The 22477-nt window shown below is 41.6% G+C and overlaps 1 protein-coding gene across 1 annotated transcript in view; it reads left to right on the forward strand.

The window, feature by feature from the left end:
* LYN (LYN proto-oncogene, Src family tyrosine kinase) overlaps positions 1 to 22477 on the forward strand; it is a 57751-nt gene that overhangs the window by 14116 nt on the left and 21158 nt on the right. The window contains exons 3-11 of the mRNA XM_014952657.1: positions 3006 to 3142; positions 4302 to 4350; positions 4444 to 4549; positions 5044 to 5142; positions 5247 to 5350; positions 6931 to 7080; positions 8390 to 8542; positions 15167 to 15349; positions 17298 to 17374. Of these exons, the coding sequence (XP_014808143.1) occupies positions 3011 to 3142; positions 4302 to 4350; positions 4444 to 4549; positions 5044 to 5142; positions 5247 to 5350; positions 6931 to 7080; positions 8390 to 8542; positions 15167 to 15349; positions 17298 to 17374 (1053 nt within the window). The 5' untranslated portion in view covers positions 3006 to 3010. The remainder of the gene's footprint in view (positions 1 to 3005; positions 3143 to 4301; positions 4351 to 4443; positions 4550 to 5043; positions 5143 to 5246; positions 5351 to 6930; positions 7081 to 8389; positions 8543 to 15166; positions 15350 to 17297; positions 17375 to 22477) is intronic.

Genomic DNA, 22477 nt, shown 5'->3' on the forward strand with positions numbered 1-22477 from the left:
AAAACCTTTCTACCCTCATACTGTATTTGTGTGCTTTCACACAGCGTCGAGTGGGCTTCTGTGGGGTCAAAGAGCACCTGCACATGGGCATTAGCAATCCCTTGTTGTTACTGTCACCAAAAAATACTAACCTTGAGCTTACCAGCACAGCCTCACAGCAGGCTTACGTTACAGCTGTTCATGTGCTTTAAGCTGCAGAAAAAAAAAATCAGAATAAAACCACCTTTCTCTGAATTTACACCAGCGCTGGGCAAGCTGCAGTCTCTAAAGATATCTTCAGCTTTCTTACAGCAATAGGGAAAGGGACTTTTGGCTGACAACTTAGATCAAATTACCTTATGTCCTCCACTTTAGCTGTTTGTTCTGTAGAAGCAGGACTGTTGAAGAGCAAAAAGGTTAGCGCTTAGGTGGCTCAATACCTGATCTTGCAAATGCAGCAGGTAATTAAACACTGGGCTTCCTGATGTCCTGGGTGAGCGTGCAAGCACCAGCTTGTCCGTGAGTGTGCAGAAATTTCCTATGAACCATTAACTACAGAACAAGAGTCTTCTGTAGACCACAATTATAAGTAAGTAAAATCAAATCCTCAGTACTTCAAAACAACTAGTGTGTAAAGCTCAGGATTTGGGAAAAAGTCTTCCACTAGATGTTTTCACAAACTGAAATTAAGTATTAAAGATGTTTGCTTCTAAGGGAAGGTCCTGGCTGAAGGTGCCCCCCAATGCCTTCAAACAAGTCTGGGAGCACTGTAATGTTGACACACAAGAAAGAGGAAACTGTATTCTCTGTCTCTGTGGGATGATGATGCCTGGTCAGTGCCTATTGATTTTCTGTACGATTCCTTTTATTTTTATTTCAAAAGAAGACGAGAAGACGACGAGTTTTTATGCTGCTTTTAAACCTGTATCACAGTTCACTGTGTCACTGCTGAAATAATTCCTTTTATTTCAAGAGAAGACGAGAAGGGGAGCGATGAGTTTTTATGCTGCTTTTAAACCCGTATCACAGTTCACTGTGTCACTGCTGAAATCTTATGGACAGCTGAGATTTGTTGGCAATGGGTGACAGATAATTTGCAGAAACGGTAGGCGAGGAGGTACCCTCCTCTCATGTTTAGAAGAAAACGTTCAGCTCTTGGATAGGACAGTGCGGCTGTCATTATGTGGTGTCTCCTCAAGGGCAGGATGGGATTTAAATGAAGGCAATGTGGGATGTTGAGACCTGCCATGAGAGAGTGCTTGTGGCCTTTGCTTAATCTTACGGGCAGCTGAGATTTGTTGGCAATGGGTGACAGATAATTTGCAGAAACGGTAGGCGAGGAGGTACCCTCCTCTCATGTTTAGAAGAAAACGTTCAGCTCTTGGATAGGACAGTGCAGCTGTCATTATGTGGTGTCTCCTCAAGGGCAGGATGGGATTTAAATGAAGGCAATGTGGGATGTTGAGACCTGCCATGAGAGAGTGCTTGTGGCCTTTGCTTATTGTTATAGTCAGTTAGGATTATGATTATAGAATCATCATAGAATTTTCTGGGTTGGAAGGGACCTTTCAGATCATCTAGCCCGGCCATCAACCTTACACTGCCAAAAGCCAGCACTAAGCCATATCTCTAAACACTATGTCTACCCACATTTTAAATACTGCCAGGTTATTTATTATCAGTATTGTTATAAAAGTGTAAGTCTTAATATGAACCCAGACCAATCTGTCTAATTTTCCTGTGCACAGGGGTAGGGTGTGTAGGGCACATCCCACTGAAAGGGTTGTGTCTGCAGGTGGACACCTCTGCTGCTTTAACTGTTTTCTATGATTGCCTTTTCTATCCTGGAGCTGAAGGTGAAGGTGAGGTGTAGTCCAGGGTGTTACAATCTGCTTTAGCTTCTCCAGCTGTGTTTTAGTCAGTGCCGGTTTACTTGAGCCCGAATGAGCTCTCATTTTAGGTTTCACATTGTTCTTCAAAGAACTGGCTTTAAAGATTAATTAGGGCAGGGGGGGAGAGAGAGTGTGTGCCTGCAAGGGAAAAATGTGACTGTGAACCTAGCATTAGAGCACTGACCTGAAAGGAGGGAGAGAGGAAGGAAGGAGAGGTTTGAAAAGCGTTCATGGTGGATTCTTTGAAGAGTGAGTATGACTGTTCTCTCCTCTGAGGGAGGAATATAGAGATAATGTTGTATGTGTGCTTGCTGAGGTACTGTGTAATTACACCAGGGGATTAGCAGCCAGGTTCCAGTCGTGTAGACGCTAACAGCTGCATCTCGTCCGATTTAGCATGGATGCACATCCGGAGAAGGATCATCCTTCTAAATTGTATTGGAGAAGAAACACTAGTGTGGTGATTTGCCGTCACCCACACAGCAGCCTACAGTAGCTGGTGCGTGTAACAGGCCTGTTTGAGCACGGAGATTCACTACTGAAGGTCACAGCAGCAGCGTGTCTGCCGTGGAGCTGGGGCTGCTCAAGTCATCAGCCTCACGTGAGATGGGGATTTGAATCAAAGGGAGCTCCCTGCTGGGCTGGTGAACGCAAAATGAAGTGGGGAGATACAGGTGTTGGCAACTCCAGCTGCAGTTCTCATCATTCTGACTGGAATATTTTTTTTCCTACAACTTCCAAAGCAGCTTTTTCTCTAGAGCATCATTGCTGCAGTGATAACTGATTGCGTTATATTTTTCTCATATCTGTTCTTAAGCTCGCAGAAGTATCAGAAAGATGTAAGGGATTTCAGGGGGAGGGGGGCAGATGGGGAGAAAAGATGATAAATCTGAAATGGTAAATAACTATTTTGAAATATTTACTTCATCTGTGGATTGAGACAAGAAGTAATTTCTTTCCTTTGCAGCAGAAGAGAGCTTTCAGCGTGGGTTCCTACCCTTCGGTTGTTCACCCTGTGGACTATTGTGTATTAAAAGGAAGCATGTTTTTGCTGCATAGCCCAGATGATTGCATGGGAAACAGCTTGGTTTATGGCATAATGTTTTTTGTTTAATACCTTCTTTATTCCAACAGGAAATATGGGATGTATAAAATCAAAAAGGAAAGAGAATCAGCATGGAGATGGGCTAGATTTGAAGAATCAACCAGTACGTAAAACTGAACGAACTATTTATGTGAGGGATCCAACGTCCAATAAACAGCAAAGGCCAGTAAGTAGATAGTCTCAGGGGAGAATTCCAGTAGCAAGATCAAAGCATGACTGGCATAACTTAAATTTCAATCCAAAGCACATGCATGGAGAAATTCAAATGATCATTAGTACACAATTGGGCTCTTAGTGTTGTGCACTTCACCCTCAATGAATAATTACTTAAAGAAATAAAAAATAAGAATTGATGATTTGTTACTTAATTACTTTGTTATGTTTGTCATAGTTTTCTGCATGAAAACTGTAATTCTTCTTGGGGATGTTTGATCTAGATGTAGCTACATCTGTAGAAGAATGCTAGGTGACTTTAGAAAACCTGAAGTAGTTTAAAACCGCTTTTAAAAGCATCGGAGTTGGGTTTTTAATAGCCGTGGGATCCAGTTGTTGATTATTCTATTTTAAAAGGCTGAGATAATTACGGGTGATTCTTTACCAGCTCTAGTCAACTTTCCTTTCACTCCCTGAAGGCCAGTACTCCATGTGGCACCAGGGGTGTAGGTAAGGACAGGAGGGTGCAGGGAGCAGAGCTGTGCTGCAGGACGAACGACCTGCTGGTGTCCTGTGTGTGCTGCTTGGCGTCGGAAAGGAGGGGGAACCCATCGGGTACCAAGTGGATTTGCTATTTTGCAGATTGACTGGTACCTTTTTTCCGTGCCTTTGTGGGTGCGAGGGACACCCTTCTCTCCCCTCTCACCAGGTGACGTGGTGGGATCGGTGGACTCTCAGTCAACCTACACACGTCACAGACTACCATTTGCATATTTTTTTTTAAATTACTTCTTGTGTCTGGCACAATCTGGGCAGTATAACTGCATTTTTAGTTCTTTAGCATGACCTGTGACTGTCCTGTCCCAGAGCCCTGCATAAATCCTCATCAGCAGAAGTCACAAAGCTGGGAGCTTCCTCCCCCCCCAGCTTGTGTCACACCTGCCTGAGGTCTGAGCTGCTCAATTCAAAATCTAGTGGGGACTTGCTGTGTTTTCATCTTTCGAAGAATGGTGGGGAAAAGATTGGAGCATTTCCTTTTAATTTATGACATAGAAGATGATACCAAGTATAACCTGATGATACCAAGATGATCACCTGAGTAATATGTCATTGTAATGTTAGATCGTCACAAAGATCTAAAACTGCTTAATTAAAGACATGTTTTATTGTAGGCGAACCAGGAAGCACAGCTCTTACCAGGACAGAGGTTTGTCACCGAAGGTATGTTGTCATGGTACTCTCACTGCTGTGTTCTGTGCCCCCCTCACCCCGTGAAATAATGCAAACCCGCCTTTGGCTTTTATGCCTTCGTAGATACAGAGGAGCACGGAGTCATTGTGGTGGCTTTGTACCCCTATGACGGCATTCACGAAGATGACCTGTCCTTCAAAAAAGGAGAAAAACTGAAAGTTATTGAAGAGTAAGTATGACATTACTGATTGTATTGTAGTTTTTCTTTGGACTCATCTAATTCCCTTCATAATTTTTTTGATATCCTACTCACAATGTGACTGCATTAATGGTTAGAGAGCTCCCCTATGTGTGGACACACAAATGCATGTGTAGTTGCTGTTAGGACTTGGCAGCTGCCCTTGGTAATAGCGACCAGACATTGATCTGGTGGAGCCCATGGCTTCTAAGGGGGCTTGAGTTCAGGGGAAAGATGCTGCTTCTCCCCCCAGTGTGGGCAAGGCTCTCAGCACAGTAGAACCCAAATAACACTTTATAATTTTCCTTTCTAATAGCGACCAGACATTGATCTGGTGGAGCCCATGGCTTCTAAGGGGGCTTGAGTTCAGGGGAAAGATGCTGCTTCTCTCTCCAGTGCAGGCAAAGCTCTCAGCACAGTAGAACCCAAATAACACTTTATAATTTTCCTTTCCTGTGCATACGAGCGTTGTTTCTGTTTTTCAGGCTGGGAGAATGGTGGAGGGCAAAGTCTCTCACCACGAGGAAGGAAGGATTCATTCCCAGCAACTACGTAGCAAAAGTAAACACCTTGGAAACAGAAGAGTGAGTTCTCCCAGGCTCTAAATCCTGGCACCTCTTCACCCTGGTGGTGGATCCTTTGTGGGTGGGGGAAAGAAAGGGTTCTAACTTTTTGAAATCTTTTTCAGATGGTTCTTCAAAGACATAACCCGAAAAGATGCCGAAAGACAACTCCTGGCTCCTGGAAATAGTCCTGGATCTTTCCTTATCAGGGAAAGTGAAACATTAAAAGGTAGGCTTCGGGCTGGGTTAATTTGGGATTGATAGTAGAGTTAAAAATGTACAGTCTGTCTTCACAAAAATTGGCATTAAGTGGCACTGTGTGTGGGGTAGTCCTGGAGTGTCCTATTGTGTGAATGCTCTGCAGTTCTGTAGGAGTGAGAAGGAGGAGAAAATCCCAAAGAAAAGAGAGTACAACCCAAAGTTGAGATTACACTGACAAGATGCAAGAATGAATGGGGACATCTTTTCCCTTCCTAGCATTTGTGATTCCTTTACTGAAGGACACTTTTCATTGTAAACAGTAGATGCTGCATTTTATGATCTTCCATTATTGGGTCTGTGTCCACTGCTACAAGTTTTAAAATGTAGTTAGTGCATAATGAGGGGTTTACACTTCTGCAGTGTAGTGGGATTTTTTTCCAAAAGGTTTTTTTGGTAAAGGCTTCTGCTGTAGACAGAGCTCCTTGTACTGAAAAGCTGAGTGAAGTCTCCAGGCTCTTTGGCTGGGACTTTCAGAAAAATGTTTACTGAATTTCACTGAATTTTTAGAGTTGAAAGGGACCATAGAGATCATCTAGTCCAACTCCCCTGCTAAAGCAGGATTGCCTAGAGCTTGTACTGAATTTCACTGAATTAGGAGGTTAGGAGGTTCTGCCCCAGCGTCTGACAGCTGACAGCAGCCTGACTGCGTTCTCCAGCTGGGTACTCCAATACTGCATCCTCCAGAGGAAGGTGCATGAATCCCTTCAGCATAGTGTATGTCTGTCCTCGCCACAGGGGTAGATTTTCTGGCCCTAACAGATTCTTTATTAGGTAGCTCTCTGTAATGGGCCCATATCGCTGTTTCTGTGCTCTCAGATGAAGACTCCTAAATGAAGTTCTCAATGGAAGACTCCTAAATTCAACATAGGCTACTGAGACTAAGGCAAAGTACCCCCAAAATATTTATTTCTATCTCCTCCTGTCACTGGATCTGTGTGTGGGGAGGGAGAAGGCGGTGAGGTGGTTTCTTATCCTTCGAAAATGGACAAGAAGAATTGTGCAAGTCAAAGCAAAGAGCTCTGTAGTTTAGGATAGATGCTCTGCGGCCCCATCTTAAATCCCAGCTGAGGTCAGGCTCTGTGGGACTAACAGATCTGCCCTCCCTCCCGTGTGCCTCAAGCCATCTCCAAGCTATCCTTTTGCTTGGCCCATGACACCCAGCGTGTTCCTCTTCCGAAATTCCGAAATCTCTGAATTCCAGCTTCTGCCTGAGGAGTGTGACAGCCCTGGCCTTGCTTTCCCAGCCAGTTCCACTCGAGTTGGGGGGACTTTCTGCAGCTGTGGGTGTTGGACGTGGAGCTGTCTGCCTGATGGAACTCCTAACTTTGTTGAATAAGATTGAAAAAGAAAGTGTGACTGTAAGCATTTTGGTGACCGGTTCAGGACCGGCTATTGGCCAACTTCCTCCTGTTGGTTGCAAAATGCTTTTTGAGGAAATAAGGGACTAAAAAACAGACAGAAAGGTGATTTTTGTTAGGCTCAACTGTGTATGTGTGGACACTGTAGACCTTTGCTGTCTTTTAATGATCGTTGTTTCTTTATCCACAGGAAGCTATTCTCTCTCCATAAGAGACTATGATCCACAGCACGGCGACGTTATTAAGCACTACAAAATTAGGAGTCTAGACAATGGAGGATTTTACATCTCTCCAAGAATAACTTTTCCCAACATCAATGATATGATCAAACATTATCAAAGTAAGTTAAATCGGTTAGTGGATTACTTAATAGAATAAAGCCATTATTTCCTGGGAAGGAAAAGATATGCTTTCTTGTTTTGTTTCAAACCTTTTCATCTTTTTTTTTTGTTTGTTTTTTCTAAGTAAGGCGGGCATGCATGTTATCAAAGATAAAGCAAAACTGGTTGGAACCCAAGTAACGTTATCATGATCAGACCTAACGCCGCTTGCTCTGCGGTGTGCCATTGTGAAATAAAGAATAGCTTTATAAAACACTTCATCAAAGTTTAGATGATGTGAAACTACAGTGAGAATTGACTGCATTGGAAATAAATGAATTCTGTATTCGGAAATAAATTAGTATTCAATATTCACAATGAGCAGAAATACATATAGATTTATGAATATCTTCTTGTGGTGGTGTGTGGAATTGTTTTTATTTTTCCTGTCATTTTTTTGGTTGGTTGGTTGGTTTGTTTATTTATTGTAAATGTCATTTTGAAGGAAGTAGAAGTCCATTGACTTCAAAGAAAGAAAATCGCACCCGCATAGAATCTATACATTTATTTAAAAAAAAATAGGGGAAGGGGGAGGAAGGGGCAGGTTTCTTACATATGTTTTAGCTACAGAAGTGACTCTTCATTCTGTAAAACTTCCTGTTGGATAGCTCCAAAATATGTGGTTTTAGTCTTGCAACTGACAAGACAGAGGAGATGAAAAACATAGGACAGAAAATCACATAGTGATTTATCAAAGCCAAGCTGAGGACTTGGCCATGAGGTTTCTCTGAGCTGTTGGACATGTGTGGTAATTATTTGGCACAGCCGGAAAACCTAAGAATTATTCTACATTTGTATTGAAGTTGTGGCTGGTCTGTGTCTGGAGAAAAAAAAATAATCACGACCTACTTATGCTTCCATGCACATGTGTCTGAAACGATGCTCTAAGAAATTTAATGACAAATTCAGAATACAGCTTCCAAGCCTGACTCCAGTGTGCATCTTTATCAACATACTGACAGCACACAGATCTTATATTTTATTTAGTTGGTATGAATTGTACTAAAAAAACCCTTATTAATCTGATGGTAACCAGATGCGTGTGACACTTCTTTATTAAATTTCTCTCTGAATACCAAATTTCAATTCAGAGGTGCTTAAAGTTTCATGGAAGCACCAGAAAGGTTACATTTTCATCAAAACAGCTGATTACTTTGAAAATTATTTTGAGCTGGTTGGTGCACACCTGCAATTAAGAAATGTTTGTCTCAAGTCATGGGACACAGAAGTGTAACAAATTTTGTGTTTTATTTTCCCTTTGAAAAACAGAGCAATCAGATGGCTTATGCAGAAAGTTGGAAAAAGCCTGTATTAGTCCCAAGCCTCAAAAACCATGGGATAAAGACGCATGGGAAATTCCACGGGAATCAATTAAATTAGTGAAGAAGCTTGGAGCTGGTCAGTTTGGAGAAGTCTGGATGGGTAAGTTCATTCCTTTGGGAAGCGTATTTAAATCTGCCAAAAGAAGTGTCATTTCAGAGTCATCTAGAATAATAGTGGACATGAACCTGGTCCGATAATCTTGTAAAACAGCACAGTCAGGCCCAGAATATATCTTCTTTACAAAAGAAATCCTTTGGTGTCTTTTAAAGGAAAAAAGAATAATGAATAAGGACTCTAATTTAGAGGGTTGAAGACAACAGTGGGGTTTTTTGGTTGTGTTTTGGGGGAAGGAGAAGGTTATATTTAGATGTGACTCCTGATTCTCAAAATCAGTGGTGACCTCAGAACTTTGTTTCAAATCAGAAAGTGGTAAAGAAACTAAAATAGAAAGAAATCATGTCTTTTAGTGAATAATGCATAAAGTTTTCATTATCTCTTGGTAAAGAAGAGGCTGCAGTGTAATGCATGGCACTGCCACACTGGGTGAAAAAAGGGGACACTTCATCCAAGATTCTTGCCTGCCAGAAAGCTGGTGAGAAAGTAGGTGACTTATGTAGTAAGAAAATTAGAGATTGATCGCTCTCTGCCTTGAGCTATCATGCAGGTCCCCAGTAATGAAAGTGTCATGAGATTTACAAGTTGTAAATGTTAAAATGATAGCATTAATTATTATAAACATAATTAGCTTAGCTTATAAACAACCTTATTTTCTCAGCCTCAGTGATTTCCTGTGGCAAGGGGCTATGACCATTCTCTAACCACATTCTGCAAAAATATTTGATCCCCTTGCTTTTGAAATGCTGTCTATTCAGGGCTCTGAGTAGTCTTTTGGTTTCCATGTTGCATGTTCTGTGTGCTATTCGCTACTTCCATGCTTGTTACTGTTTACCATCTTATTTGAGATGAACTATAACTTTCTCCCAAAGCCTTGATTATGGTGTTTTTTTGGGCCAGAATATTGTCTCAGCCCTTTACTGAATCTCCTTTTAGGAGGATATATTTAAATAGTAAAAATTTTTTTATTATAATAATGGAACATTTTTGTTTCGGTTGGGGTTTTTGTTGGGTTTTTGTTGGGTTTTTGTTGTTGATTTTAAACAAGATTCTATAGACAGGGCAGTTCTGAACAACTTAATAGCCTATCCCAAAACTTATTAGAGGGTGTAAAGCTCTGAAGGGGTCTCTGGTGCTGCTTGGGAGTGTGGCAGGCTAACAGGGATGTCTTTGCTTTCAAGAGATGCTCTCATTTAGAAAAGTAAAGTTCAGAGGGGTGTTGTTTGAGTGGCAAATTCCACACACAACTGCAGAAAGCTCTAATCAGTCCTAGGTGCAGCCTTTTGATATAAATAATGTAAAAAAATGCAAATAATGCATCTCTATAATATAGCCAAATTCAATCTTTTATCTGCCTTCGTGAGAAAAGACTTAAGAAACCCTCTGGCTGTGATATACATGAGTGACAATTCACACACTAGTTAAGACAAGCGTCAGCCATTGTGCAGGTTTTTTTCTGTCTAATAAACCAAGAAAATGTTTAACTGACACTGAAACACAATGAAAGACTTGGTGGCAGAAGTTAATGGTAGATCGTTTCGGGAAGTGACTACTTCTGCACACGCACACACAAAGGCATATAAGTTTAAAAGGCTGGTTCTGGTTCAAGATGTTTCCTCTTGTTTGTGTCATTGCTCCGACATCTAAATTGGGCCTAACCCCTGCGTCTGGATTGCTGGGCTGTGAGAAAAACTAATGTACTGTGAAAGAGATGGCAGTGTTTCCTCTTCTCCCCTTGCTTTCTGAAGCGAGAGCAGCTGATTTGCATGGCACAGGTCCCCTCTCATCAGGAGCCTGGTTCATCTCAGAACCAAGGAAGCTCAAGCTGGAAAAGACCTATCGGGTCAGAAAACACTCCGTGTTGTAGTGATCAACCAGGGGCAGCAGGAGGTGTGTGGAGGTGCTGAGAAATAACCTCCTCATTACATTCTCCTGATTAGAGATCCAGTTGATACGTCTCTCCTCCTATAGAACAACATGATTTTTCAGCCATAGCATGAATGAGAGAGAAATAGTGTTCCGTGCTTTAATTACTAAATAGATTTCTTCTTGATAAAGGGTACTTAGAATGGTGGTTTCAAAAGTAACAGTGTCCCTTTCAGAGGGACTGGGCTCCCCAGTAAAGAGAGATACAGAGCTACTGGAGAGAGACCAGCAAAGGGCCACAAGGATGATGAAGGGACTGGAGCATCTCTGCTGTGAGAGAAGATTGAGAGCTGGGACTGTTCAGCCTGGAGAAGAGAAGGCTCAAGGGGATCTTATCAATGTATATAAATACCGGAAGGTAGAATGCAAAGTGGATGGACCCAGGCTCTTCTCAGCAGTGCCCAGTGACAGGACCAGAGGCAATGAGCACAAACTGAAGCACAGGAGGTTCTCTCTGAACATCAGAAAACCCATTCTCACTGTGTGAGTGACCAAGCGCTGGCACAGGTTGCCCAGAGAGTTCATGGAGTCTCCGCCATGGGAGATAGTCAAAAGCCAACAGGACACGTTCCTGTGCAACCTGCTCTGGGTGGACCAGCTTTGGCAGGGGGTTGGACTAGATGATCTCCAGAGGTCCCTTCCAATCCCATATCATTCTGTGATTCTGTGGAGATCTGGTCAGAAATGGTAGGCCTATCCTCATTGTCTGTTATAAATCCATGTCCCAACTTGGCCAATGCAAGAATTTGGTGGCAACCCAGCTGTTCAGGTTACTCCTCTGTCAAAATAACCATAATCAACTCCAAAATAAATGCCTGAAATGCTAATAATTTATGGAGGATTCTATTCTAAGATACAGAGAAGAACATGGCTCTCTCTGTAAGACATCATGACATTCCTCAGACGTGCGTACTGTTGCTTGCATCACGTTCCATTTTTAACAGAAGCATTAACTGTACAGAGATTTGCTTCCTGCCACGGTATGAAAGTGTTTTTGACCGTGGAGTTCAGTGCATCTGGGCAGCTTCTTTAGTGATGTGATGAACCAGAGTAGCACTGCAAGAGCAGGGTCTATGTTTTATGCATTTTTGTTTCTGGTGTGCACTGATATGAAGTGAACCATGATGCTCTGGGGTATTAATAATCCATGAAAGGAAATCTCAGGCAGGGCTAAGAGAAAAGTTAACAAGCCAAATGGAGCCATTACGGTGTATTTTATTAATGAGGCACATTCTGCTTGCATCTCGGGTGTAAAAAATCCTTTCATCGGGCAACTCCCAAATTAGAATATATGTAATACACGTTTTGGAGGTATATTTTCTTATGCAGCTGTTACAAAAATCAAAGACTTCTAAAATGAACCAAGAAAACTTGCCAGCACATCTCAGCAGTATCCCAAATGCTTTTTTACAGTACGTACATGAGCTGAATGTCAGTTGCAAAGAATCTGATTTTTATGTCAGGTGTTCTAGATGTCGATGATCCCAAGGGTCTCTTCCAACCTAGACGATTCTATGATTCTACGTAAGCAAGAACTTCATTGCTTACCTGTGTTTTTTAATTCATGTTTAGGCAGCAAACTGACCATATGGTCATTCATATCACGTGGAAAGGACTACGGTGACCCAGCGAGTGCTGAGTTTATACCCAGAGCCAGGTTCTGTTCAGCCAAGGCAGATGTTAGCGAAGGGTTGGGAGCCCCAGGTGCTGTAGGAAGCGAAGGTGATGCAGTGCTGTGACCACGGCTTCCCACAGCTCCCAGCACGTCACTGGAGTCCCTCTGTGATGCAGATCGAACGTGAGATTTGGTGTCACTTGCTGAAACACTTGGAGGTCACCAGTTTTCCCTCCGTCTGTACAAAAGCTGCAGTTTCTTACCTGTGCAGTAAGAGAGCCCCCGAAAAGCAGGTATATCTTTGTGGAAACCAGCACAGAGGTTCTTATGGTAATCGTAAGTGACCTGCCATGGGAACTAGGACTCTGTTCAGATGGAGTAGTACAGATACATACCAAAAGGATGCTGCTTCCTCCAGGTCTGTCCAGCCTCATATCCTAATATAATCCTCCCCTCCAGGGGTACAATGTTCTTATTCTGCTCCTTCAGACTCACAGATGATGGGATTTTTCTCCCAGGTGGTGAGGTGGCATCGGCTTAGCTAAAGGGGTAGGGACTCATGTGCTGTGAGGGTTCAGTTCTGGCGTGGTCCTCAGCCCACACAACAATCTAACACTCATTTTGCTTGTAACAGGTGAGGGAAAGAGTTGACAAATTCCAGTTATGCCAGACTGTCAAGGGTGCATTTTTCACAGAGGCCATTGTGTGTGCTCACAGAGTTCACGACAACCTTTCCTCAGTGTTTGGTGCCCCATCCCTCCCTGAACTTGATAGACATTGGGATCAAATCTTTCGACTGCTCTCAGTACCACCAGAACGTCAGGCTGGACTTTTTTCCTCGCAAAAAAGGTTCATATTGCTCAGGTGTTGTAGTAACATCAAATTTCTGCAAGTAGAACCCTGGTCTGGTGGATCTCTGTTGAACATTAGGAAAGAATTTTTCACCGAAAGAGTGATAGGGCATTGGAACAGGCTGCCCAGGGAGGTGGTGGAGTCACCATCCCTGGCTGTGTTTAAGGGCCGTTTAGATGCAGTGCTAAGGGACATGGTGTAGGAGAGGACTTAGTAGAGTAGGGTAGATGGTTGGACTCAATGATCCCAAGGGTCTCTTCCAACCTAGACGATTCTATGATTCTATAGCTAATGTTAAGTGGGTTGGTCACGATTGCTTCACAGAAATAGTGATGTTAATTAGTATGTTCAGTACAGTATTCAACAAATACAGAGTAGTACTAGTGCTATGCTTTAAGGTATATGATGGAATAGTAGAAATGATACAAATTAGCTTTCTTCTTAAGCCGAAAGAGATGTATTTAACATCTCTCTGGTGGGTATAAATTGTGTACTTGAGCTTTGACAGCATTACCACCAGAAGGTCAGGGTGGACTTTTTTCCCCGCAAAAAAAGGTCCATATCGCTCAGGTGTTGTAGTAACGTCAAATTTCTGCAAGTAGAGCCCTGGTCTGGTGGATCTCTGTAGAGAATGTAAAATACTGTTACGTAGCTAATGTTAAGTGGGTTGGTCACGATTGCTTCACAGAAATAGTGCTGTTAATTAGTATGTTCAGTACAGTATTCAACAAATACAGAGTAGTACTAGTGCTATGCTTTAAGGTATATGATGGAATAGTAGAAAAAATACAAATTAGCTTTCTTCTTAAGCAAAAAGAGATGTATTTAACATCTCTCTGGTGGGTATAAATTGTGTACTTGAGCTTTGACAGCAGAATTTGAGCTTCAGTTGTCATTTCTTATTATTAGATCATCCAGATGCATATCGTTGTTATGCTTTGACCTGACCATGGTTGGAAAAATATATTTAATAATCATGGTTGTGAGTAATTTGTGACAGCTACAGTGGCTTTTCTCAGGTGATGATCCTTCTTCGAGAAAGGTGATGGAAGACGCAGTGGTTTGAGCAAATACTTTGGATCCAGAAATTAGTTCCTTGCTTTGCCACTGATTTCTTATGTTAAGATCATAAATAGTATAAGGAAATTGTGGACTCCAGTTTAGAGGTGTAGCCATTGTGGTAATACTCTCTGGATTGCTGCTGAATAAGGAAATGAGGCAATTTCATTGAGTCACTAAAGTTTTACTTTGTCTGAGAAATATGTTTTCGATGTTGAAATGGGTACGGTGGGGGACAAAAGGCTGGGGACTGATGTTGCTGAAGCATTCTGTGCATCTGAAATGGTCAGAAGAAGTTGTATTTCTACACACACGCACCTTCCTCTTTCTCTCCCCCCTTTCTTTTTCAAATTAAATTACTTCCCAATATAAACTTTAGAATCAGTGCTTGCTATTGGTGGTTTTTTTTTAATTATTTTAACATTTATTTAATGTTTGCAAACCATCAAAGCAGGTAATAATTTACTGCTTTTCGCTGATAGTTGCTTTTTATATAATTAGAGTATTGCATTAGAAGGTTTGATAATGAGAGAAATGAAACATCTACAGTCTCTTCCAGTCTTGGCACGGGCCATGTGATAAGGAGTTATCACGTTTTACATCTTGCCCTGAGGACCGCAGTCCTGGCAGCGTATCGGTGTCACGAGAACGCTCATTCCATTGGGCTTTCCCATAATGCTGTGAGTGTTACAGACAAGGATTATCAGCATGAGGCTGGCATGCATAAAATGATTATAATCACGGTAATTAGAGATGCTCCAGAACCTTGAAAGCACTCCATGGACTCTAATAGAGTCTGAGACGATTTATGTGGACATTCATTAAAACATCTCCTGACAGCTTGAATAGTTAATGGACTACCTGTAAATGGAAACTTGGTGTGAAGTGAGATAATTTGCTTTCCTTATATATATATATATATATTTTTATTTTTTTTTCAGATAATTGATTACTAAAAAAAGGGAAGGGATTATTTTTCGCCGCAATGCCATATCAGTTGCAAAACAAAAAGGAATTTTTGTGTAAATATTTGTGCTCCAGCTGGCACTGGCTCTCAGACTCTTAGCTATTACTGGAATCCAACCTCACCTGCTTTACAAATTCCTGGTGGTCGGGGCGCCGTGTGGCACAATGACTATCGTATTCCCTCCTTTTAGGTTACTATCACAATAGTACCAAAGTGGCTGTGAAGACTCTGAAGCCCGGGACGATGTCTGTGCAAGCCTTCCTGGAGGAAGCCAACCTCATGAAAACGCTTCAGCACGATAAGCTCGTGAGGCTTTATGCTGTCGTGACCAAAGAAGAACCTATTTATATTATAACGGAATTCATGGCTAAAGGTGAGAACCATATTGGATCTGCAAGCAAGGTTTTAGTAAACTCTTCTCATAGATCAGTCCCCCTTCCTTATAAAGGAAGGAATAAAAAAGAAAAAAAGGAAAATTTGGGATTTTAGTGTCATTCTTTTGAATGCTCTGATATAACATGAAGGAGCACTTACCCTAGAGAAGGGATGAGGCCTTAATTTTATGATTCATTGCTGCAATTGTGAAATAAACTATTTTTACAGTTTTCTTAAATGTAGCAATTTTAATTGGTTCATGCAGAACGTAACACCCCAAATAGCTCTGGTTCCTTTGGGCTCCCTGACCTAACTTTTGTGTCTGGTGTCATAGCAAGGCAATTAAAACAAACCTGAGAAATTGCCTTATGAATTGATAAATACATGTATAATTGATAAATACGTGTGTAATTGATAAATACATGTGTAGTAAGGTGAGTGATGAGTGGTCCTGCAAGGATGCCTGTACAATTAGAAAAGGATGACCTTTATTAGAGCATCACTACACAAAATAAGTGAGGTTTCCTTCTCGAAGGAGCACTTACCCTAGAGAAGGGATGAGGCCTTAATTTTATGATTCATTGCTGCAATTGTGAAATAAACTGTTTTTACAGTTTTCTTAAATGTAGAAATTGTAATTGTTTCATGCAGAATGTAACACCCCAAATAGCTCTGGTTCCTTTGGGCTCCCTGACCTAACTTTTGTGTCTGGTGTCATAGCAAGGCAATTAAAACAAACCTGAGAAATTGCCTTATGAATTGATAAATACATGTATAATTGATAAATACGTGTGTAATTGATAAATACATGTGTAGTAAGGTGAGTGATGAGTGGTCGTGCCAAGGATGGCTGCATGACTAGAAAAGGATGACCTTTATTAGAGCATCACCACGCAAAATAAGTGAGGTTTCCTTCTCAGATTGTCTCGGGTGGCAGTTTTTCTTGTTTTGTTCTGTTTGCAAGCAATTCTGCTGATGACTTCATAAATAAGGGTTGAGCCACTTATTCTTTAAGACTTGAGAAGGACTGATACGTGTGGTTCTCCTAGACAGCTTTCCTGATATTCCAGAGACTGGGGTACTTACCAAACTCAAACTCAACACTGAACTAGGGCATGGTCTGATGGGACTTTTCTACACCCTGGAAAATAGCAAAACTTGGATACCTGACGTGCTGAGTTGGATGTTACCTTTGATAAATCATGTAAAGAGACTGCCTCACTGGAGTCAACTTGAAAATACAGCAAAACGCTTCACTGCAAAAATTTTGTGATCCAGAAAATAAAAGCATGACCTTTGTTTTGGTAATCAGCTTCAGAGTCAACTTGAAAATACAGCAAAATGCTTCACTGCAAAAATTTTGTGATCCAGAAAATAAAGGATAATTGATAAATACGTGTGTAATTGATAAATACATGTGTAGTAAGGTGAGTGATGAGTGGTCCTGCAAGGATGCCTGTACAATTAGAAAAGGATGACCTTTATTAGAGCATCACTACACAAAATAAGTGAGGTTTCCTTCTCAGATTGTCTCGGGTGGCAGTTTTTCTTGTTTTGTTGTGTTTGCAAGCAATTCTGCTGATGACTTCATAAATAAGGGTTGAGCCACTTATTCTTTAAGACTTGAGAAGGACGGATACGTGTGGTTCTCCTAGACAGCTTTCCTGATATTCCAGAGACTGGGGTACTTACCAAACGCAACACTGAACTAGGGCACGGTCTGATGGGACTTTTCTATGCCCAGGAAAATGGGAAAAACTTGGATACCCAATGTTTTGAGTTGGATGTTACCGTTGCTAAATCATGTAAAGAGACTGCCTCACTGGAGTCAACTTGAAAATACAGCAAAATGCTTCACTGCAAAAATTTTGTGATCCAGAAAATAAAGGCGTGACCTTTATTTTGGCAATCAGCTTCACTGACTTAATTTTCCTCTGTTGTCACAGGAAGCTTGCTGGATTTTCTGAAGAGTGATGAAGGAAGTAAATTGTTGCTCCCAAAGTTAATCGACTTCTCTGCACAGGTAAATTTTAAGAAATATGCTGAAAATTAATGGTGTTTATGGTCTGAAATTCGTGCTGGGCAACTTTATCCTAAGGTGTTTGTGGGTTTTTTTCTTTAAAAAAATAATTTAATTTTCAAATAAGTTTTGGTCTGAGTAAATAAGGGTACTGGAAAGCATGACCTTTGTTTTGGTAATCAGCTTCACTGACTTAATTTTTCTCTGTTGTCACAGGAAGCTTGCTGGATTTTCTGAAGAGTGATGAAGGAAGTAAATTGTTGCTCCCAAAGTTAATCGACTTCTCTGCACAGGTAAATTTTAAGAAATATGCTGAAAATTAATGGTGTTTATGGTCTGAAATTCGTGCTGGGCAACTTTATCCTAAGGTGTTTGTGGGTTTTTTTCTTTAAAAAAATAATTTAATTTTCAAATAAGTTTTGGTCTGAGTAAATAAGGGTACTGGAAAGGAGGGAATAGATAAAAGAGGTTTCAAGGGGAGTGTGTGAAATTAGGCGTAACTCTTCGTTACTGCAGTGGTTTGCAGCCACTGTCCTTTGTGGAGAGGCTGCTCTCAGCTCAGGCAGCTCTGAGTGGAAAGTCCAAGTCTGTGAGTTTGTGCCTGTGAGATTCCTTCAGCGTTAAATGTGTCGCTTTTACTTCTTAAATTAGGTCAATCGGTCAAACTTTTCTTAACTTCAAGGGCCTATTGTTGGTTTCAAATTCTTAGGTAAATTACTGTGAAATAAATGAAATCTAATCAAATGATGTCTCAGGTACCAGTATCTGATTCATCCCATGTCATAAATGGAATCTGTGGAGAGTGGCCCCGGGGTGATTTGTGTGTGGAAGCCTCAGTCCAAGGTGCCTGGAGCCCAGCGCTTCGCTTCAGACAGTTGCCAGCATTAGATGTCCAGGGAGGCATATAGAGAAAGATTCCTTCAGCGTTAAATGTGTCGCTTTTACTTCTTAAATTAGGTCAATCGGTCAAACTTTTCTTAACTTCAAGGGCCTATTGTTGGTTTCAAATTCTTAGGTAAATTACTGTGAAATAAATGAAATCTAATCAAATGATGTCTCAGGTACCAGTATCTGATTCATCCCATGTCATAAATGGAATCTGTGGAGAGTGGCCCCGGGGTGATTTGTGTGTGGAAGCCTCAGTCCAAGGTGCCTGGAGCCCAGCGCTTCGCTTCAGACAGTTGCCAGCATTAGATGTCCAGGGAGGCATATAGAGAATAGAGTAAAAATGGTGCTTTTGCAAGCTGCAATTCATGTTACTAATAGGTAACGAAGGCATTTTTAATGGATTATTGTTTCATCCACCTTTCAGGGTTTTCAATATGCATCAGAATTTGCAGACTGTTGTAGTCTATTGAACTAACTTATTACAATTCACGAGGAAAGAGGAGAAAGCCTTAAAAACACGTAATGAAATGTTAGTGATTTATACCAGAGATTCACCATAAGAATATTATATAACTGTTTTTTATAACTATTGCTATATAAATAAATATAAGTTTCGATATTAGGAAACATTTACTTACTAGGGAGGTGGTCAAACACTGGAACAGGCTTCCTAGAGATGTGGTCGATGCCCCAATCTTGTCAGTGTTTAAGAGACATTTGGACAATGCTCTTACCAACATGTTTTAACTTTTGGTTAAAGTGGCCTGAAGTGGTCAAGCAGTTGAACAAGATGATTGTTGGAGGTCTTTTCCAACTGGAACTATTTACATGCTTTAACTTTTGGTTAAAGTGGCCTGAAGTGGTCAAGCAGTTGAACAAGATGATTGTTGGAGGTCTTTTCCAACTGGAACTATTCTCTTACCAACATGTTTTAACTTTTGGTTAAAGTGGCCTGAAGTGGAATGGATTATTGTTTCATCCACCTTTCAGGGTTTTCAATATGCATCAGAATTTGCAGACTGTTGTAGTCTATTGAACTAACTTATTACAATTCACGAGGAAAGAGGAGAAAGCCTTAAAAACACGTAATGAAATGTTAGTGATTTATACCAGAGATTCACCATAAGAATATTATATAACTGTTTTTTATAACTATTGCTATATAAATAAATATAAGTTTCGATATTAGGAAACATTTACTTACTAGGGAGGTGGTCAAACACTGGAACAGGCTTCCTAGAGATGTGGTCGATGCCCCAATCTTGTCAGTGTTTAAGAGACATTTGGACAATGCTCTTACCAACATGTTTTAACTTTTGGTTAAAGTGGCCTGAAGTGGTCAAGCAGTTGAACAAGATGATTGTTGGAGGTCTTTTCCAACTGGAACTATTCTATTCTATGGTATATTATATATCGCATATTGCTATAGAGATGTTCAATATATCAAATAAAGGTTTTTATATAACATAGATCCAATGCAGGAGATGTTTTTGCTATAATTGCTCAACCACCCCAGGGAGGTGGTGGAGTCACCATCCCTGGCTGTGTTTAAGGGACGTTTAGATGGGGTACTGAGGGACATGGTGTAGGGGAGGACTTTGTAGAGTAGGGTAGACGGTTGGACTCAATGATCCCAAGGGTCTCTTCCAACCTGAATGATTCTATGAATTATTGGTCCATTGTAGCTATAGGCTAAGTCTTCTGAGCTCTTTTGGTAACTTGTCCTTGAGAATTTAGTGGGGCAAAAGCTTTGTAGATGTGGAAAACCTGCTGGATCCCAGGTCACGGTCTGGAGAGATGGGTAACAGTGGGCAGAAAAAAAAATAATTGTAGCTTTGAAAATAGTGTGTAAAATTCAAGGGAGAGAAGAACATCTGTCAGCAGTGACAGTGGACTCGGGATGTGGAGAGGAAAGCACGTGTGCTTTTACAGCAGACCCTTTTATTGAGGTTTGAGATGTTGAATTCATTTAAAATGAATTTTGTGTTTTCAGACATTTAAGGCTTAAAAGCTTAATGAGCTAGAGAGCAACTCTAAATGTGTACAACTCGGGTAAATCACTTGTGAGATGACAGGGGTCAGCGACTGTCAGTTACAAAGCTTTGAAGGTCGGGTCATTGGAAATGGGTGTCACTTGTCACCCCAATCTGACAACAGCCTCTCAGAGCCGGTTCCTGCACAAGAGTTTGGAATAGAGAGACCGGGATGTTTCTTATGGGAAGAATTTGTAGGTTTTTTGAGCACACTTGTGAAGAGCCCTCAATGCCACCGGGTAGTAACAGGACAGTGTGGAATAGACTTGCAGGCTGCGTGTGGTTCTCAGACCAGAGGTTTCCCTCCAACCAACACAGATGTTCCACTGGTCTTCTCCAGCTCTGACAGTCTGAATGTTAATTGGTGGGTCTTTAGGGTAAAAGAGAGACAAAAACATTTTCAAACTCTGTTGGCCTACAGCTAAGGTGCTGGTTATTTTACTGCAGACCCGCGGATTACACTTTTCCAGAGCGTAGGCTGTGTGTAAGGGAGAACATAAAATGTGTCTAGTATTTTTGGTATGACTCACGTTTGTACAAATGGAACACTAATTTATTCTTACAACAGTGATGTTAACCTCTCTGTACAGCCTAAAGGGAAAGAAATTTGGAGAACTCTTTCAGAAGAGGTTAAAAAAAAAACCTGCAGGTAGTTGAACATGAGCCCCCAGGTGAAGGCCGTTTTCCAAGTGGTGTTGAAGAGGGCTGGGGGCTGGTGTTTCCATTGCCAGATTGCTCCTGGTGCTCCACTCACTAATTTCGTAATGCCTTTCAAAGAAATCTGCCTTTATAAGGGGTGAAACATGCTGATTCTGCAAAAAGAAAAGTAAGGACTGCTCACCCAGGTGAAAGAAACACCTTTTAAAAAGATAGCATTTTTCAAGCAGGTTAAAAAATGTACTCCTACTCTGCTGTACTGATTTTGCTGTTTTAGTGCCTTAAATGAAAAGAGGATAGATTTAGACTAGATATAAGATAGAAATTTTTTATGATGAGGGTTGTAAAACAGTGGAACAGGTTGCCCAGAGAGGTGGTAGATGCCCCATCCCTAGAAATGTCCAAGGACAGGTCGGACGGGGCTCTGAGCAACCTGATCTAGTTGAAGATGTCCCTGCTCGCTGCAGGGTGGTTGGACTAGATGGCCTTTAAAGGTCCCTTCCAACCCAAACCATTCTATAATTGGGTTATTCTACTTAGTTACACTTACATCTGGTGACTTCTTTAGTGTACTGCTGCAGATTCAGAATTTTTAATGTTTTTTTTTTTGCTGTATTAACAATCACAGTTTATGAAATTAGGCTTGTGGAAAACACGGCAAGAAAATGTTTGCTAGGAAGGTGGTCCAGCTCAATTTCTAAAGCAATCTGCCCTCTGAAAGAGCTGAAGTTTCTCTTTTGTGTTTTAATCAGTGTGTATGAGTGTTAGTTTTGCCCTGGCAAAGATTATTTTGGCCTCTAGAGATGAATGCTGGAAGTCTCCGAAGGGAGTGTGTTTCTCAGGAAGCTGAGTTTTGCAAACGTACCTTCAAGCACATGCCACCTGCTTCAGTACAGAGCAGAGCTTCGCCATCTCTCGTAGAAGTTGGCAGAATTGTCCATATGTTGGACATGCCAGAAACAACCATGAGGCAAAATCTGAGCCCGTTTCCTTGCCTGCGTGACCACTGCTGGTGGTGGCTGGGCCAGCAGCACGGCAACCTCACCGGCTGGTCTCACAACCACTGAACGTCTGGCAAGCGGTTCCCCTGGTTCCCCTTCCTGCCCATCAGCTCAGCCAGTGGGCACGGGGAACCCAAAGGTGCTGTTGGTTCCCAGATATGAGTTGGAAGGTAAGTGAATTTCATAGTTTTGTCAACGAGCTGTACTGCCAAATCTTGCCAATGCAGCAGGGCAAAACAGTCCTCATGGACATCGCCCATCTTCCCTTACCGACTGCAGGCAACAGCCTGGCTCACACAATCACAGAATCACAGAATTACATGGGGTTGGAAGGGACCTCTGGAGAACATCTCGTCCAACCCCCCTGCCAGAGCAGGTCCTCCTAGAGCAGGTTGCACAGGAACGTGTCCAGGCGGGTTTTGAATGTCTCCAGAGAAGGAGACTCCACCACTTCTCTGGGCAGCCTGTTCCAGGGCTCTGCCACCCTCAAAGGAAAGTTCCTCCTCATGTCTAGATGGAACTTTCTA

Source organism: Calidris pugnax, unplaced genomic scaffold, assembly GCF_001431845.1.
Source record: "Calidris pugnax isolate Ruff unplaced genomic scaffold, ASM143184v1 scaffold182, whole genome shotgun sequence".
NCBI classification, from domain to species: Eukaryota; Metazoa; Chordata; class Aves; order Charadriiformes; family Scolopacidae; genus Calidris; species Calidris pugnax.